Source organism: Haliotis asinina, chromosome 9 (assembly GCF_037392515.1).
Source record: "Haliotis asinina isolate JCU_RB_2024 chromosome 9, JCU_Hal_asi_v2, whole genome shotgun sequence".
Classification (NCBI taxonomy): Eukaryota; Metazoa; Mollusca; class Gastropoda; order Lepetellida; family Haliotidae; genus Haliotis; species Haliotis asinina.
In genome coordinates this window covers 45,403,117-45,422,672 of record NC_090288.1, presented here as the reverse complement: position 1 = coordinate 45,422,672, position 19,556 = coordinate 45,403,117, and the positions used below count along the sequence as shown (strand labels likewise).

At 38.6% G+C, this 19,556-nt stretch overlaps 2 protein-coding genes across 2 annotated transcripts in view; both read left to right on the top strand.

Moving 5' to 3' along the window:
* Positions 1-6,123, top strand: part of LOC137295668 (multiple epidermal growth factor-like domains protein 10) — a 9,661-nt gene extending 3,538 nt beyond the window's left edge. Inside the window, exons 3-5 of the mRNA XM_067827138.1 lie at positions 262-387; positions 1,008-1,104; positions 5,215-6,123. Of these exons, the coding sequence (XP_067683239.1) occupies positions 262-387; positions 1,008-1,104; positions 5,215-5,347 (356 nt within the window). The 3' untranslated portion in view covers positions 5,348-6,123. The remainder of the gene's footprint in view (positions 1-261; positions 388-1,007; positions 1,105-5,214) is intronic.
* An 11,931-nt stretch (positions 6,124-18,054) lies between these two features.
* Positions 18,055-19,556, top strand: part of LOC137297279 (multiple epidermal growth factor-like domains protein 10) — a 32,229-nt gene continuing 30,727 nt past the window's right edge. Inside the window, exon 1 of the mRNA XM_067829292.1 lies at positions 18,055-18,103. Coding sequence (XP_067685393.1) covers positions 18,055-18,103 — 49 coding nt within the window. The remainder of the gene's footprint in view (positions 18,104-19,556) is intronic.

Sequence of the window (19,556 nt, the reverse complement as noted above, 5' to 3'; positions counted from 1 at the left end):
ACCAACAAAACTATTTCTTTGAAATCTGAGAAATGGGTACTTTTGGTATACTTTCTTTCGCCAGTCAGTTTATAATTATGCAAAACCATCCTTATCAGGATGTCACAAGTACATTAAATGCCTGACAAAATCAATAGTTTTGAGTTTATTCAGTTATATACTCGAATGAAGAAGTATCCCATTACATATTCTTGAAAAATATGTCATTTTTTACACCTATTTAACATCCACGACTGGATAATTACCATTTCTGTAATATAGTTTGCAGTGATGGCTGGTTTGGTGAGAACTGTGATAAGCAATGTCACTGTCTGGACAACAAGAAAGAACGTGACAAGATCACTGGACACTGCGGATGTACTCCTGGCTTCAACGACTGCCAAACATGTACGTACAGAATGGCCAGTGGATACAAAGTATTTTCAACAACATTATAAAAATGAGGAAAATCGTAAAGGGAGATGAGTTTTCGTAATGATATAGCATGACAATCCCACCGTGAAAATCAAACTTACAGGTATTTAATCATTTGTTGTATCCATTGTGGACAATACTTACGGTTTTTATTAATTATTGTTTATCAGAAACATGCATTAGGCCAACTAAAAATGAATGAAATGTTTTCTTGTACAAACGATGTTCTGAACATCTGGAGATGAAAGCGTTTTAATGCAACAATGCCCCGGTGTCACTGAAATAATTTATCTAGATTTCATAATACATGTTTTACATATGGTATTTTCCACATTTCAGCATATCAGTGAAATACACATTGAAGCATAGATTACACTTAAACTGCTTATTGTCGTACGTTTGAGGATTGCCTTCAACATTACACGGCCCCAAGTTCCACTGCCCTTATGTTTGCCACATCAGAATTGAACATGGAGAATGACCTAGGTTTTTAATTATTCATTTCCACAAACTCTACGTTTTGTTGTGTTATTGGACATACTCTGCATGGAACGTCCTTACGTGTCTGCAAATCAGCTACTCATCATTTTCAGCCGGCGCTACCAATACTTCTTTCCTCACAACAGTTGCAATTACATGTGGGGTTGTCATGTCGATCATTGTGCTGGTTGCTTGTCTATGTATCAGAAGGTGAGTAACAGCTTAGTCTTGTTTGCAAATGTTTGCATTTATTGAATGGAACTGCTAAAATCTTTTCTGTCACTGTCGAGAGCTACAGTACGGGACACGAACGACGTCTGTACATCGATCTAATGTCATGTCACCTACACGAAATTCCTTTATCTCCAAACCATCTTAAAATGTATCTATTTCCAATGTTTTGGGTTTCTTTTCTTTGTTTTGTTATGTTATTCTAGACACACTCTGGACACCAACATGTTGCTGATGGTTGTCTTTTAAACACGGGCGATGGAGTAGTCTAGTGGTTAAAGAGTTCGCTCTCTGAATATCCAACTAATATAATACGTATTATTTATAAGCCAAACATGTAGTATGACATGTATAGAATAAAGAAATGTCATGTCATTTGTAAAATCGACAGAACTTAACTTGTTGACTTTTACGACTATATAAAGTGTTAAGACTATTAGAAACACCCTGTGAACAGCAGTAAATGCAATAACCGACTCGTAGGTCATATCCCATTAGTCATACGACCACGAATTGTTGTATCTAAATTTTCACTCAACGATAATAAAGGAATTTGGAATCTTATTTCACATACTTTTTCATCAAATGAACAGCATCAATAATTATAGGTTACGAGAGTGTGTTTCTGTTATTTGTATTGTTATTGATTAAGCGATAGCTATTATTGGGTCACAATGTTTAGAGTTTTGAGTGATAGTTATTATGGTTCACATTTCGTATCATCGGTAATTGTATTTTGGCGCCTTAGTGTTGCCTCCTTTTACGAACTCTTCTGCACATAAGTGTGTGTTTTGACTGTTGGTAAACACGAAACCGATCGCGAAGGTTCCCCCATTTGCTGGAATGATCAAGAATCAGTGACTGTGTACATAAAGGCTGTTCTTGTGGAGTTGTGTCATCATTCGGCCAACTTACATCTCTCTGCCTCTTGGTCGACGTTTGACCTACATTCAAGACCGCTCTCTGTGTAACATTTAGCATAACTTTTTCTCACTGAAAAACAAGACTTTGGTAAGTTGACATTATATTTATAGTCCATTACTTTAGATTTGACTCGGCTGCATTGTACTAGAAACCTCTATTGTGAATCATTTCATATCTTGCTATTTTCCTGCTCAATATATTTAATTGAATATTTTGGACATGTCACTGTTGTATTCCGTCGCGTAATAGGGGATTTCTTATACCTTTTGTCAGGGCAAATTATTAACCGTAACATGTGTAAATATGTTTGTTTTGGGTTTTTTTCTGCGGCAAGGAAAGGGTGGGACAACGAGGAAAACCATAGGTTCGTGACGGTAGTATCATTATATACCGTGACATCATCACTGCCCTGACATGCATTATTTACCTGTTTTATAAGACAAAGAAAATCTTTTAGATATCACATTATTTTCAAAAATACTGAAATATCTGACTAACCAATTTCATTAAATCAGCTTTAAAAGTAAATATGTAAACCTGGCTATTATAAAAAAACGTCAGTGCCGTAATTGTGACACCGTGACAATTATTGCTCTGTCCATGTCATAACATTATCATTTTCTTTATTTAATTAAAACTGACTTATCTGTTTATATCTGGAATTTGTAGTACAAGTATGTTTAGTAGTAGAGTGTCACGTAAGCATAATATAATTCATATTCTCATTCTGATTTTTTTGCTACATATTACTTTTTATTTGCACATAAGAAATGAAGGAATGTTTGGGCTGTTAGAAACGTTTAATAGATAAATGTAATGCTTCAATACTCATCAGCCATGCTATATTGGTGTGACGAGTCATGGTCAGATTGCTAGGGAAGAGTTTATGAGAAAAAAAACCGAACAGGAGTCAACGACCCGAATGTAGAGTTATCCCCTGATTTCCTGTACATCGCTGATAAGCAAGAGTATTCACGTGACCAAATACGTGTCGGCAGATTAGATACGTAGCAGAAGAAACGGCATTGTGTAAAGTTTGGAATGGAATGATGGAAAGGAACTTGGAATTGAATTTGGAGTGGCATTTGCAGTGACACAAATTTGCTCTTATAAACAAGTCCCCATTCTAATATCCTAGTTTCTAAACAGCTGGTCACTGATATATGGCGCGTAAGCTAAGAGACATGGGTGTCAGTTTCTCTCTTCAGCCATGGTCCATCCACTTCACCCTCAAAGGCACATGAACAAGTTTAAATACTACTTTCTAGGTTGTGTACATAAGAACAAGAAGTCCAAAATTTATATCGGTTTATATATCATATTTGTGATTTCTCTGTTAGGCTTTCCCCATTGCCACACCTCTGCCTGCCACTAGCCTTATCTTCCATCTGGAGGGGGCGGAGCTTAAGCGGGAGGGAAAGTGACTCCCGAGCTGTTTACAAACTGTCAATTTAATTTAGGTTTGGAGGTCGTCACAACGTTTCAAAATAACGTTTAAAGAAACAATTGTAAAGCATTATCAAACCGTTTTCACGCAGCATTTCCCTGATAAACAACTAGAAAACGTTTTAGGAACGTTTTATGTTAGCTGGATTGGATATTTTATTACAAATTTCATAACGGTAGTGACGCAATTTCCTGAAATTTATAATAAAAAGGGCCAAATATGATAAATGAAACGTCGTTAGGCCTGAGTAATCTGTTTACTTCTATATTCAGAATACTACAAACGTAGGCAACAACATTTCAAGGTAAAACAAACACACAAAACTAATGATTTACGAAACTTGCTGAATTCGTTTTGTTTATCGCGAATCGAGGGATATAGTATTAGGCTCCGTCGGTCGCTCCGTACGTACGTACGGATTGGAATATCTTAAGGACTGTTGATTAGATTCTTTTCATATTTGGTATCTAGGTTTATCAAAGTAAAGGAAAGGTCGCAGTCAGGTTTGGTGACATTGACCTTCATCTCAAGGTCACAAGGGGGCTTTAGCGTTTTACGTTGTCAGCGAGATATCTCAAGAACCGTTCTCTGGATTTTCGTCACACTCAACACCACACTTTATCCAAAGAAGGTGCAGGGCCCAGTCAATGTTGGTGACCTTCCATTGATTTTGCAAGGTCACGGCGACACTTTGAAGATTGCAGCATGTAAACTGCACGTTAAGCTTCTCAGCGAGATATCTCAAGAACTGTTCACTGGTTCAAGGTCGTCCATACATACGCACGGATTGGAACTAAAAAACTGTTGATTAGATTCTTTTCATATTTGATATCTAGATCTCTCCTTCATCTCAAGGTCACAAGGGGCCTGTAGTGTTTACCTTGTCAGCAAGATATCTCAAGAACTGTTCAGCGGCTTTTCTTTAAATTCATCACCAAGTTTTGTCTAGCGAAGGTACAGGGCCCAGTCAATTTTGGTGATCTTCAGTTAATTGTCCAGGTCACGGCGACTGTTTTTTTCATAGGAGTTTCATACACTGGTCAAGGACTTTTCAAAATATTGTTGTGTTTGAACAACTATAATGAAAGATATCAACAGAGTTTGAGAGAATTTTTTTCATCTTAAACTACAACCTTCATTTTCATTTCTTTTTACGTTTAATGAGAGGATATGCGGCGGGGGCTTATGTCACCTGAGTGCCTTTGCTTGCTTCGTTTCATATGTCATTCTATTTACCTACAGAAGTACTAAGGGTTCATATGTGAGAGCAATCGACCATGAAATGTTTGTTAACACGTACGATAAATGGGACATATGACAAATGGGGTGACACCGACTCGTAATCGGTGAGATAACATGAAGCAAATAATACCCAATACCCTCTTCAGTTGTTTCTAACTGAAATCAGTGGTTTCGGTGAACCTATTCTGTCCTCGAATTTGCATTTGTACTTTTTGTTATGACTTGTGACTATACAAAAGTATGAAATGGTTGTCATTCTAACTGACTTGAACTCAGAACCTCATTCTCGACAACACCTCATGTGGCAACTTTATGTTTTGCATCAACTGTACCTATTTCTTGGTGTTGCATATGTAGGTCAGTCCATTCAAATACAGGTAGACGATCTAGTTTAAAGAATTCTCTTTCGTTCAATGTGTTTGCCATTTCATGACGCATTGAAATGAAAAGTAAGGTTTCATTTTTCTACATTACAGGCTCCAGATGAAAATCAAAGCGTTAGAAACTCCACATGAAGAACCGTACGCCTCACTGGATCCGGAAACAATGGAACAAATGTCAGAAACGTGTTATTCGGAGATAGCTGATGGCAGATACGATGCAATATAAATAAGTTCACCAATGCGCTAAATATTCTGAAATGCATGTGCCTGTGCCGTGGCTTGCTTTCATTTTTGTTTTGCACAAAAACAATCCACTTAGATCGAATTATTTTCGTTCTCTCAATTGGCTCATATGAGTCATGTTAAGATATCTTTAGAATTTGCGGAATGATAAAATTTCGAAATATGTCCAAGTCTGACTGAGTTCGTTGTGTCCGGAAGTGTTCTGACTCAGGCTGTTTGTTCTGAGATAGCTCTTTACAATGCTTCTTTAAGTCAAAATATTTCTTTTGTTATTGGGGTTCAATGATCTTGCTGCCTACAGAAGTCTTGATTTTTTAGTATTTTCCGCCTTGTATTCGTTTTTTGTTTTGAGATATTGCAAATGTATGCACAGTCTGGCATTATTATTCACAAATACTACCGTTTGAGCCCTCAATTGTCTGCGCAAATCCGATACCCACACTGACTTTTCTCTGTATTTTTTCTCTTTGCATGGATCACAGTTCGGATGTATAACCGCTGATAGGAAGTATTAAAACTATTGATACTTAGGAAACAACACGTAAATCCGGAGGACTGATGATCATGGATTCACATGAATAAGTATTTATATAACACATAATATATTTTAATGGATGTTCTCTGATACCTGTTATACATACATATAATACTGAAGTATACTTAGACAAGATAGTGGGAATATGTGCGAATCGTACTGCTTTGCAATTATTTATGTAACAAAGTTTGCTAAAGGAAATAAACATGCAAGAGTGATATGAATATTCGGTCCCGTTGATCTTTGAAGCGTTTTAAACAATTCATGATCGTACGTCCCTTGACAGTAGGATTAGTAAAATATTGTGTGAGTCTGCTGACAGGCAATGTTAAACATAGGCTGTTGTGTGATTTTGTGAATTAGCATACATGTATGCTTATAACCACTCACGAGACAACACAATGATGCAGTGGGAATTGTCAGGGTCCAAATCGCCAGATAAAACAGCGAAACGTACTTGGAATGAGAAATGTGTCCGTTATCTGGGACAGTTCATTTATGTATTGAAGTGTTCATAAAATCTCAGTCGTCGCAATGTCTTACAGCTGCACATAACACTAAAAGTTCAAATGTAAAACATACTTTATGAGATCGCCTTCAAAAGTAAAGCATACTTTATGAGATCGCCTGTTATGTTAATTGGGAATTCATTTACGTATGTTCGATACAGACACAAAAAGGGTCTACGATTCTCCCACTGGGCAAGATGCTCTCTAGGACATGAGAAGTCTAGTTACAGTCCATGTCGGAAATAAATGTACTGGTCCCTAGTATGGTTATACACCTTCAGATGTTGGCAACTGTTACCGTTAAGAATTTCTGCCGAGATAAAAGGTGTGAGAAATCCCCTGTGAAACAGCAAAACAGAACAAAGACAGTTCTAAAACATTCAAGTATTTTATTATTAAGCAAGAGGGCAAATTATATAAAGTCACAAGTCAATTTAACAATACCGATTTCAAGTACAATACAAATGAGTCAAAATCTAAGGCAATGGGTCTGTATAGCAAACTCACCAAAGTCTTAGTGCGAGAGAGAAACAGTTATGCAGAATCTGGCAGCGTTGACCGGGTGTTGACGGATGCAGAACACGGCAACACGGCAGCTAGCGTATATATACGCTCAGTCATTTCCCGGAGATTCGAGCACATAATCACCGCCACTAACGTGGAGGGATCGAGAACAATCATGTCTCCCGGAAGTCAAATAATCAAAACAAACTGAAGAGTAGGTGACTCTAAAGCACTTCTGGAAAGCCTGCTGCCAAAATCCTAAAAGTGCTAATCATCTAATATACGAAATGTGACCCATCATAGGTATTATTCAAAACACTAAACGTTGTGACCCAATAAAAATAATTACTTACTTAATAACAAAATATTACTCACACTCGTAACACAATCTGCAGGCTTGTTTTTATACTACACGTCAAAAGTTTACACACTCAAAGCTCTCACTATATGTCAAGGCCATCACCATATGTATGGTTACATCGAAGATGACTCTCTTCACTGTCGTGGGAGTACCAACTGCAAACCTTATGCAGATGAATTGCCTGAGGATCATGCATCATATTACGGAAAGCATGCGAAATTATCGTGCATGCGCACACCTGCGTTTAGTGTAAAGGTTTGTTAAACGTTTACTTATTAAACCTACGACAATAGGTTTTTCAACGTTACGAATTTGTGTTACAATATATCAGTTCATGTATAAAGAATACCCTTAAACAGTATGGAATATTTCACACTAGTGAGTCTAACCTTCTAATGGGTAGTATATACTGACATGTCATAGATGGTTAAAATGCTTTGAATTATATTGCCTGACAGCTAAATCAGTAGTATTACTTACTGTGTTTCATTCACAAGTTTTTATATTTAATCTATAATCATTATTCGTGTACATGTATACCTTGATATAGTCAAGACATGATTGAAATACTGCCTATGTGACTTAAATTTGAACTCATTCACTCACCCGGAATACGATGGGTGTCCGAGTACAGTAAAGTGTCGTCTAATCAATTCATAAATGTATTTGTTGCTATTTTGTTCTAAATATTACATCATGTTACTACAAAATCACGAATGCTGTACACCAGACTAAGTACTGTTGTCAAGGACGGGCAATGCACATTGTTATATTTATAATTATATATGTATATATTAGTTTAGTGTTACTGATGTTCACGATAAATGTATGCGCCGTTCAGATGGTGTATGACATGTTTTCCCGTGACATTGCTTTGTCATTGACACACACGGTGGAGCTATTTGTAGGTCCTAAGCTGAATGACATATTTTCCACGATGGCTGAAAGCTGTTGGTCACTGACGACTGCCCGATGACGTTCATTGTCATGTTTGGTTCACTGACCAGCTAAGTCTTGGTCACGAGGCGATCCTACAGAAACCCACTTAAACTGTTCAGATGAATATTGAGATAATGCTTCGATATTGGTTACTGGAAATGTTTTCGTTCTATCTACGGGCGTGTCAAATTCAAGAAAACATTTGTTCAGATGCATGCAAATCTTCCCAAGGGATATGTGTGTTTCCTGAATATTAGACGGGTATGTGGGGAGCAAAAATCCGTTTTATCCGTAGCACTCAACCATACTCCAGAAATGAGGGCAGCTTGTACATATTTGTGCCTACACAAGACAATCCAGTATTTAAAACCATGAGCAGGAATGAACCCAGTGGTGGTTCATTGAAATGCTCTCAGACAGTCATCGAGCTTGAAGACCTGGGGGCCCTTTCACGAAGCAACGGTTACTAAAGTTAACCTTAACTCCAATTCTTTAACATTGCGCTAAGGTTACATAGTGACTTCCGATCGTCTTCGTGCTTTGTGAAAGAAGACTTTGAGCCATGAAGTTGTCTCTTACAACAAGCATTGGCTACCCCGCAGGCTCAGCTGAAACGACGATTCAGTGAGTTAATAAAAGATTATTTTTCCTTGGATGAAGAATGTTAAACTGGTAAACAAATGTGCATACCTAACACCATGGGTGACGGTGACTGTATGTCGAGTGATGTCAGTTTTAGGTATGAATACATGATCAGCAAGGCACAGCATCGGTTAGTGATATCTGTAATTGTACTGCAGGCACTCTGCGTCTAATGTAGCAGACACACCGAAGAAAATGGAATTGGGCTGCACAGGGGATTATGACAACAGTTTGATGACAGTAGTCTATCTGGTTTATCGCCAATACACGTTCCTCAAAAATGCTTCATAAACTATCATTTTGTTTATTAAGCCTTAGGGCAAAGGTACCGAAATACCACCCATTTCGTTATTCTTGTATGACATTCTCCGGCCTGATACAGCACAACGCATTAACAACAACACAGTATCAGTAACGCACATCGTGACTGAACTGTTTAAATGGTTCTCGGTTAATTCCTATCTAACAAGTATACCAAACAGGTGATAATAATGTGTGGAAGTTTGTACACTGAAGCAAGATCATTGGGATATGGGTGTAATGACAAATATGATTACCGTACTTAAAGGTCCATATGTCATAAATCATTTTAATATTTCATAACCTGGTTGACAATCCTTGGAAAGTTCATTAGAGAGACTAGTATATGACCCTGTGATGTTCACAATCTGTTGGCCGAGCTGGGAGAACTCATGACAACTTTTACGTTGATTTTTCAACACGGTCATCACCTACGTACCGTATAGTGAGACTATAGTGGCTACCTTAGTGATTAGAACGCTCACTCGTCACGCGGAAAATCGAGGCTCTATTCTCCACGATGGTATATGTGTATATAGTGGGCAGGCCATTTCTGGTGATATTGATGGAATATTGCTAAAGGTGGTGTCACTCATTTTTTTAATCATATTAAAACGTGTAAGCTCCAAAGTTGGCATAGTTGGTTTTCCGAGTTACTTCCCTTGGGAAATGAGAAGTCTCCAGGGGACGTGAGTCTGAACCCAAATTCACCATTATTATGGTTCAAGGTTTGTTGGCGCCTTGCCTATATTCTCACGTTTCCTCATACTGGAACAAAGGTAAAGTTTGGTATCCGGCGTTTCTCCCACATCAAGCTGTTATACCGTCACGAAACTGAATATTATTCATCAGCGTCAAACTAACATATATCTCACTAACATCTCAGCACGTGGTTGCCAATTGTTAAAGAGGACATTGTACAAATGAATGGTCACATCAAAAACAGAGTGAACCCGGATTCTTCGCCCACTGCCATATGCGACATATATATAGGTCCTGATGGGAAAGCTTCAGTACTTGAGGGAAGGGGCTTCGGTGGTTCTGACTGAGTCTGGTCGTTCATAGGACAACACATACATTAGATGAGGAGTTTGTCAGGTAATGCCATCTCGACATATCCATCCATAGCTCATGTAGGTGAGTAACATACATTTTCAGTAGTGGTTTCTTCACCTGAATGTTAAGTGAGTGACTAGTTTTACGCCGCACTCAGCAATAGTCCAGCTATATGGCGGTGGCCTGTAAATAATCGAGTTTGTTCCAGACAGTGATCAACAGCATGAGCATCGATCTACACAACTGGATTACGCTAAGTCACTGAAGATGAACACGGGTCCTGAATGCTAAGCGATGCCTTAAATTTTGTTGCGTAGGATATCTTAGGTTCATCTACACTTCTGCAATTGTGCTTAAGCTATCAATACCAGTACGAAGCCAATCACATACCCGTGCACATCCGGGGTAGATGCAACGCATGCTTGTAGTTAGAGGCTACTAAAGGAATCGGGGCGTGAGTTTCGCTGACCCTGTTGTATCATGTCACAGTGTTGATCACTGGATTATCTGTTTGACTTCACTCATTGCATCCATTTTGGGAATCGCATCCAGTTTTTGGTGGTATGAACGGGCGCTTTAATTTATTAGGCTACACCAATGCACATTTAAGTACTGTAAAAGTGGATTTAAGACTCGTGTTACTGCAAATTAAATGGGTAGGTTTTTCAGGTGACAAAGCCATTACAGATTACAGGATGTAAGATACGAAACTAGTCGGTACCACACGCATGATGCTCTCTCTACGTGAATGCTCAAATTTGTAAGATATACATTACTCCAGTTTGGAATTATGACGTCATAATGTTTAACATAGCATGTTCTGGAACTTGGGAGTAATGCGTTCGCGCGGCACTGGGTCAGCATTCATAACATTGATTTGGGGACTAAAATTCCATTCTCAAAATGTCAAAAATAGTGTGAGTGTGTGTGTATGAGTGTGTGTATGTGTGTATGTATGTGTGTGTGTGCCCAAGCGGATATTCTTATTAGCGCTGATCGTGTTCAAACAATGTCAAATATAAAAGACCAGCACATAAATACACGTGTGCTATCTCGACGTTTATTTTGTTTTTCAGTACCAAACAATATGTCTGTCTCATGACATGAACAAAAGTTAGTTTACATGAATAATGCTTTCTTTTCATGAAACAAAACTGGAGCACATAATAGATAGAACACTTAACGTGTCTAGTGCAATGATAATCACCAAATTAAACACGTCAGCAAATTTAGTTGTAAACATTGTGGTAATATCCTTAGACAAGATCTGTACATCCACATCACCTCTGTTCACAGAGCTGGGTACCTGTGAGGATGTGCTGGCAGTTTGAGTGTGAAGTTCATTGCGCCTAAGAGGCAGTGTGTCTGTAGGGTTCCCATGGAGTCGAACAAATTATCGGAAAGTACAATAATGTCCTTTGACCTGTGATAGCAATGTACCTAGCGTCGTGAGCGGGCAATGGGCCTGTATATGAGCGCCATATAAACGGACTGTTACGATTATTAAGGCAGTAAGGCACCTAGCTGATACAGCGGTCAAACCTCAACAGGCCAAGACTGCCAATCATGGGTAATCACCGAACACACGAAACCGTTGCTTCTTCTGTTTATGGACATTGCAGGAAAAATGCTTCACACGCAACGTTATTTGACATCGGATACACTACAAATGAACGATGTCGCCACGCACCTTCCGTTTCGTGATTGACACTGTCAGTCAAGCAACAATGCAGACCAGTTTACCTATTTCTCAGCTTTCATTGGTCACCTACTCGTGTCTGACGACAATCCGGAACTCGACGCGGAAGTGCTTCGCGGAAAATTGATATTGAATTCTGCCGTTCTGCGCATGTGTTTTGTGTAATACCTAACTCTGCGCAAGATCGATTCGCGGATTTGTTTGCAGAGTGTACTTGGATCCAATCCGTCGCATCTGTTGATCTGTTGGAAGCTGTGATGCGAATTTCTTATGAATAATAAGGGTGTGATTGTTATTCGGAATATTTAGAACTGGTCAAAACTCAGTGACGGCTAAAACCACAGAAAATGGATAGTACTTATGGTGTTAAATAGAAAGAAAACAACACTTAAATCCATTCATACGAGTTTCTTTCGCTTAGAAACGGTGTTAGAAAGACATATACATACAAGTGAATAGATCCTATATACCATATAAAAGTAAAGGGATGTAACGACGAAACCAGCCCCTCTTCAGTCAAAGTTAGATTTCAACACGTAAAATATTTAAGGCCCCGCCGAGGCCTCTAGATCCTAAGCTAGATGATATCCCTACACAATGAGTTATAAATGGTCACAATCCGGCCATTATTCCAAGAGTTATACGCCAGGAGTCATCGAAAACAGCTACCTCTCCGAAATTTCACGCCAAAATCATGGATCACCGAAGACAGCGAAAAGTCACCTTTTAAATTTGTTAATGCCAGCCACGTTGACAGCACTTATATAGAGCTGGAAATCATCGGTAATCATTCTCACTTGTCTCTTGTCGATTTATATCTTACATGGGTAGGGTCTGTACACCTATATGTCTTTCTAACACTGTTTCCAAGCGATACAAGCCCCTGTGAAACCATTATGGCATTATGTGATTGCCATCGAAACACAAGAACAAAGAACAGAAACGCTTAAAAAATCTGGCGAAACTGCAAGAACATTTCTTTTTCCTGACTTTCATTTGACAAGGGACATGCCGTTTAATTTTTTGCTGTAGCTTTATATGGATGCACTAAAAGACATATTACATAAGACATATTGAAACTTCGAGACGAACATTGGACACTTGCCATACATATGGAATAATTACTTAATAACTATTTGCTGTGTTCATCGAAAACTGCCGTACGTGCTGTTGTCGGTGTTTGCCAAACAGGGTTCAATCACAAGTCCGTGTAGGATATTCGTAAAGAGGTGTTATTGACGGCAGATACTGAATTGATTATACGTCATTTAATTTAACTATTGAAACTTACCTACAACAGAACGCGGACTTTCATACGACGAGGTTGACTCTGACATATATTCGTTAACCTGTATCATACGTTCACAAATATGCTATACACGTACAAATCCGGGATAGTCATGGTGGACTTTCTGGACTCTCTATTCTGGACTTTATCATATACGAACCTCCGTTATATACATGTCAAAGGAATGTTGCCGACTTTGGTGTTAAACAACAAACAATCCATCAAATGTTAATTCAAGCACACATGTAGTAATCTGGCAATGTATTGGCTCATATGTTCACGAGTGTTACAGGGTCTGTAGCTTGTCTAGTCAAATATCATTTATTTAGCTATTACTTGAATGGAGACCAGAAAATATTTATACGATGTCCATAAAACCGGACACCAAGCATTCCCCATGTCCACAAGCAACTAGATTTCCCTCTCTACAGTATTTAGAACCCATAACGTGCTATGACTTTGTTGACAGATTCGGCAGGGAGACCGAACTCGTGCTTAGATAAAAGCTGCTTAAAATTTACATGATTTGTTTGAAGATTGACATCATAGAGAGAATACAATGACACACAACTAACTGATTACACTTTCCATTTGGAAATTTAATGGTAGTGATATAATGGTGACCTCTTGGATAAGGTTTGAAATAGTGAACTGTCCATATTATTCCAAACAGTACGTGTACAAATGGGATATTTACATATTTGTGACGCATGAACAGGTTTTGTTGCTACTGTGTAGCGGGTGTGAAGTGTAAAAAGAAACATTCTTAAAATACACCATTTCAGATTTTAGACCATACATGTAAAACAATGATTTCGTTTTATTTTACGGACATGAGCTTTTTGGGGTGCTAACATATATATCCGGGCGTTTCACGCATGAACTGTTATAGCACACTCGATTTGGGAACAGGTACAATCCCAATGAATTGAATCAACACAATATACTGAGCAAATATGTTTAGGACCACCAATCCATTTCACGAAGCAAATGACATTTTCCTGGTTTTTTTAAACAAAATTGTTGAATATCTAAAATGCTTGTCAATGCCCCAATCATCTATTTGTCTTCGTCTTAACTAAAGGTTAGCGTGGAATATCAGTATCTTACGCCTGAAATTGCGGTCTTATCATTCGAAGGAATATGCTGTGTTGTTTTAATGGGTAAAGTTGACTTTTCGTCTGCTAAATATTAAACAGATAATAACTACATATAGTTAATTGTGTTTCATTTAACTTTTTAATATGTTGAAAGTTTTCTGTTACTTAATAGTGGTGGCTAAATCAGAGTAGCAAGGGGGAAATATTTTTATCCCATAATTTTGTTCCTATTTCTCTGTACGGGCTGATTTTCGTCCATAATTCCGCTGGTGATCGACTGGGAATACATGTCATGGAAATTTATATAACCGGTTCCAGAGAAACGGTTAGTATTCAAACAATATTTCCAAATTTCTATCATATTTGTATTATGGTCACCAAAATTGTGTACAGAAAACTGAAAATTCCTTTTGACATTGATAAGTCAGTGAGAAATATCTTTGTACACAAATTTGTCGGTTTGGGGATTACTCAGTACCAGACTCAGTAGATTTATCAGTGACTAAAAAAATATAAAATACAGACAACTCACCAAAGATTACTCTTTTTTATGACAAAAAATGGGAACAGTAAAAACTTGATATAGTATGTGTCAATTATTATACAAGACACAACAATGCTGGAAAATTAGGCGGACTTACTGATTTCTGTTTTAATTATCACTCTCTGAATCAGTCTCGGTGTCTGAATCACTTGCAAGTCCTAAGTCAATCACTTGTCTGTCAATTTCCCTTTCTACTGCGATTTCGCGTTGCCAGTAACCATCTTCAATTGTTTTAACATGTTTACAACATTCCGACCATTCTTTTGCACCGACTGCAGACATCCTTTCATTTATGGCAACTTTTTAAGGAACTTTTTGTGAACTGCAAGTTTTGTGAAGCGACATAATTTTTCACATTTGCCCAAATTAACTCAATCGGGTTTAGTTCTGCGTGGTATGGAGGGAGACGTAGTACATCATGACCATGTTGCTTTAACATCGTGTCTACTCTGTAGACAGGGCCCGATTTGTTGCATTTTGCAAGAAACAATAGTCCGGCTTTAAGCATTTTCTCATCAAATGAGATATTGTGCCTTTGTAGCCACGCTTTTATGTCACCTTTTCTGTTGGCGCTTGGGGGACATTTGTTCACTTGCTTGCTATGATATGGTGCATTATCCATAACGATGACAGAGTGCAGTGGAAGGTTTGGGATCAACTTTTCCTGGAGCCGTTTGGAAAAATTATCAAAGTTCATCTCGTCATGATAGTCTGCTGATTTGAGTTTGGAATCAAAAACAAGCAAAGCATTTGGAACAAAACCGTTTTCACCCCCCTGCATGAACCACAATAAGCCGAGGTCCGGTGCCAGACGGATGTTTGAACCCCATTTATTAAGACTTCACCCTCAAGTTGCCAACGCTTTGGGACAATCTCGTGTACATGCAACCATGTTTCATCGATAAAGATGAGTGTTCGATTTTCTTCTCTGTATTTCTTTATTGCACGCAAGTATTGCAAACGCTTGGAAACAATGTCTTTACCTTCCATTAAAAGTTTACGGTTTGACTGCGTTTTTCGCCACCTAAACCCCATGTCTTTGAGATTTTTTCGAAAACTTTCCTTAGAACCCTTGTAGTTCAACTCGCACTTTGCCATATCATACATCGTATCCAGAGTGGGTAGTTGTTTTTTCAAGCCGTATAAACTTTGTACAAATTGACGGACTACACACCGGTCGAAATCATCAAGTTTGTAACTGGAGGTTTTGGGTTTGCGCAACTTGGTGGGACTGATAAATGTAGGTCCACTCGCACTCCTACCACCGTCTGCCTTAATGCGCTTTAAAGTTGCCGTTGAGAGTCCAGTAGCAAGGCTACTTTGTAAAAGAGAGTCTGCTTTGGTTGCACAATTTTTGTCATATACATGATAACATTGTGTGCTATCTCCCTTGCCTGAGAATGAACTATTTGCCCATGTTTTCCTAACTTGGACATTTTTTACTACAATTGAAATCTGTTTAACAGTATTGAGACAGGTGTTAAACAGTAGCGAGACAGGTGTTAATCAGTAGCGGTGTTGATTTCATGTCAAGGTTAGCATGTATTGCACGTGCATAATCGTCAAGCTACCTGTAGCAGCCAAGTGTACTCGCCCAATTCGTTGTACCGCCTCTCTTGTCACAAATGCGTTTAGTGCGCAGGATCATCTAATATGTGTCTAGCAGTAGTTAAACAATCCTGGATGAAGAAGAGTATTGCAGGGGACAGTTCTACTGATGCACGGATGCGACATGAACCTTTCATGTGTCAAACTTGAACTTTGTATTGCTATTTGGTGTTTGTGGTACATCCTTTCGTGTGTGTTATGCCGTCGGCGTCATACACTTCATACGGATTGCACTCGACGGTTAGCGGATCACAGTACATTCTGAAACAGCATCAATCCATGGACAAGCCTGCACACTAGAAAGCAAACTGGCATTCACAATCATTATCAACACGGTTTATCGTGATTTTATCTATGTGTACATCGTTTCAAACCAGTAAAGATCCGGATTAAAGTCGATCTTCAGTAACTGCCCCATGTTAGTTGTCAGGTGGTCAGATGTATCCGGACCACCACCTTACAGTCTTCAACATTGCTGAATGTGGTGTTCAACGGCAAACAAACAACAATTTGTACCTGAGAGGACCCATGCAAAAGCCCAACCATTTAACCCTGGGTGAATTGGAATATAAAGTCACATCGACAATATTTCAGTCATATCGTGACTGAATGTTGAACATTAATGTATATTTGAAATAAAAAACAAACCTGTATGCTTACACGACTGCAAAGGAGAGTAAAATAACTAGTCCGGCACAGATTTATATATAAAACTAGCATATAACCTTGGGCCAACAACTGAGCGAATATGACCATATTTCGGACCATGGGGACTTACGTTTGCTACCTGCTTGATTGACATCAGCCCTTCGGTCGTTGGCAGTTGTGCTACAGCTCACACAAAATATCATAAGAAGAAAGTATTTCACTGCTTGACAAATATTAGATGAGTCATGACCTGACAAATGACCCCAATTTGCATAGATGGGAACGCCCTCCAGAACATTCCGTTTGAAACAAGAGGGAGACAAGTTGTCGTGTACATATTGAAAAGTTCAATTCCTTTGTGCAAATCGTGTCGTGATGGTATCCTGCTGACCTAAATCGCTTTACGAGACACGTGTTAAACACTAGCGGTATTGTTTTCACGCAACGGCCAGCATGTATTGCACGTGCTTAATCGCCAATCTACCTGTAGCAACGAAGTGTATTCGTCCAGATTACTTGCCCTGCTTGCGAGTCACAAACGTGTACATTGCGCTGGCTTATCTAATGTGTACTTGTCAAGCAGTAGGATTAAAAACGTGTAATTTCAAAAACACTTTTGACAGAAATGGGATTTGCATACCTTCCCAGGGTGATTTAATATGAAAAGAGTTTAAAACATTTCAGTTCGACGGCATTGGGAATTACACAATGTGTTAAAGACAGCATACAACGGTTATATGTAAACAGTTTGAGAAGACATTATTGCTGTAATTACATTTTCATTAACAGTTAATAAACGTACGCGCTGTCCGCCTTGTGCGGGACCTCACGACAATAACCCACGTTGTCATAATATTTGCCACAACTGAACTAAGTCGTGATGTTTTCTGGTCATATTGGCTTTGTGTATAAAGAATTTTGTTTCTCATCTATATAGGCTCTACAAGGACTATAGCAATGTGGCTCTTCTTTGTGTTCGAGCTGTACGGACTGTTCACAGCAGTTGGTGAGATAATTATTTCGTTTCACTCCACTGTATAACATCAAGCAAATGTAGCAAAACATATCGGCAGGACGTACCCAACTATTTACACCAATGTTTCTCACGGCAGTGTGTATTTTATTGGGAACCTCCGTCAATAGCTTTGTTTCATTTATATCATGATAGTTAAATGTATAATACAGATACCACACTGACTCGTTATTCTTTACATTTATTTAGCTTACCTCACACATAAATGTCGTTTACTGATTAGCTAAGCGCTCTTCTATTATTTTCACTTTCAAGCGAGGTACATTTCAATGGCAACTCATTCGGCACATCATGGTAGCATTTCTTTATCTCGAATTACATTGAATCACGGCATGATGCATGGAAGTTACCGTGTCAATGTAAATCGATAGAAGGGAGATAACTCCAAATATGTTTTTCTCGTGCTGTCTACAATCCAGCGAAGGCTATAAAGAGATTTGCCTCGCATTCCATAAATAAAGATTGGGAAAACGGCCAAACGAAGTCCCTGTGAATATTAAGAAGGGGAATTACTACGTGGCGATTTTAGTGAGACACTACGCGCGGGAAAAGATTCAAGATTCGAATTAGAATGAAGATTTTATGGATATCAACTTCTTTATATGAGAACACAACGTTTCGGAGTTAATGCTTACTCCTTCATCAGGTGATTGAGAATGGGGTACAGAGCTATATTTATATGTACAGGTAAAACAATAACAAAGTAACAAGTGGAATGAATAACGAAAGCTGGAAGCCAGTATAAACAAGCGCTGATTTGAACCCGACAGTTATGAAAACAATGATGGAAGCCAATGGTAATACATTACAGATGATGGGATATGTTTACATAATACAGGTAGGGGGTAAGGACGATGTACATGATTGGGGATAAGGATGGAAGCCTATGGTGATAAGCTACGCATGATAGGATGATGTTTACATAACACATGATTGGGGATTAAGGATGATGTACATGACTACATGAGGGTTGATGAGCATGTTTACATGAGGGTTGATGATGTACAAACACAAGTAGATAAGGATGTACAAGGGTAGATTGGGCAGTTGTTGTTGTTGGTAGATAGTATCCTAGTGTCCTCCCATCGAATTGAATGTCCAGGGTTCTTGAGAATGTGTTCAGAGATGGCCGATTTCTGGTCGAGTTTGCTGACAGAGGTCTGGTGTTCCTTCATTCTGGTGTTGATTGGTCTCAGCGTTTCTCCAATGTATAGGTCGCCACAGTTGCAAGGGATCTGGTAGATGCATCCTCTCGGGTTAGGGTGTTCACTGCTGGGTCCTTTAAATATAGCTCTGTACCCCATTCTCAATCACCTGATGAAGGAGTAAGCATTAACTCCGAAACGTTGTGTTCTCATATAAAGAAGTTGATATCCATAAAATCTTCATTCTTATGCATTTCACTTCTAAATGCCCTTCAAAGACA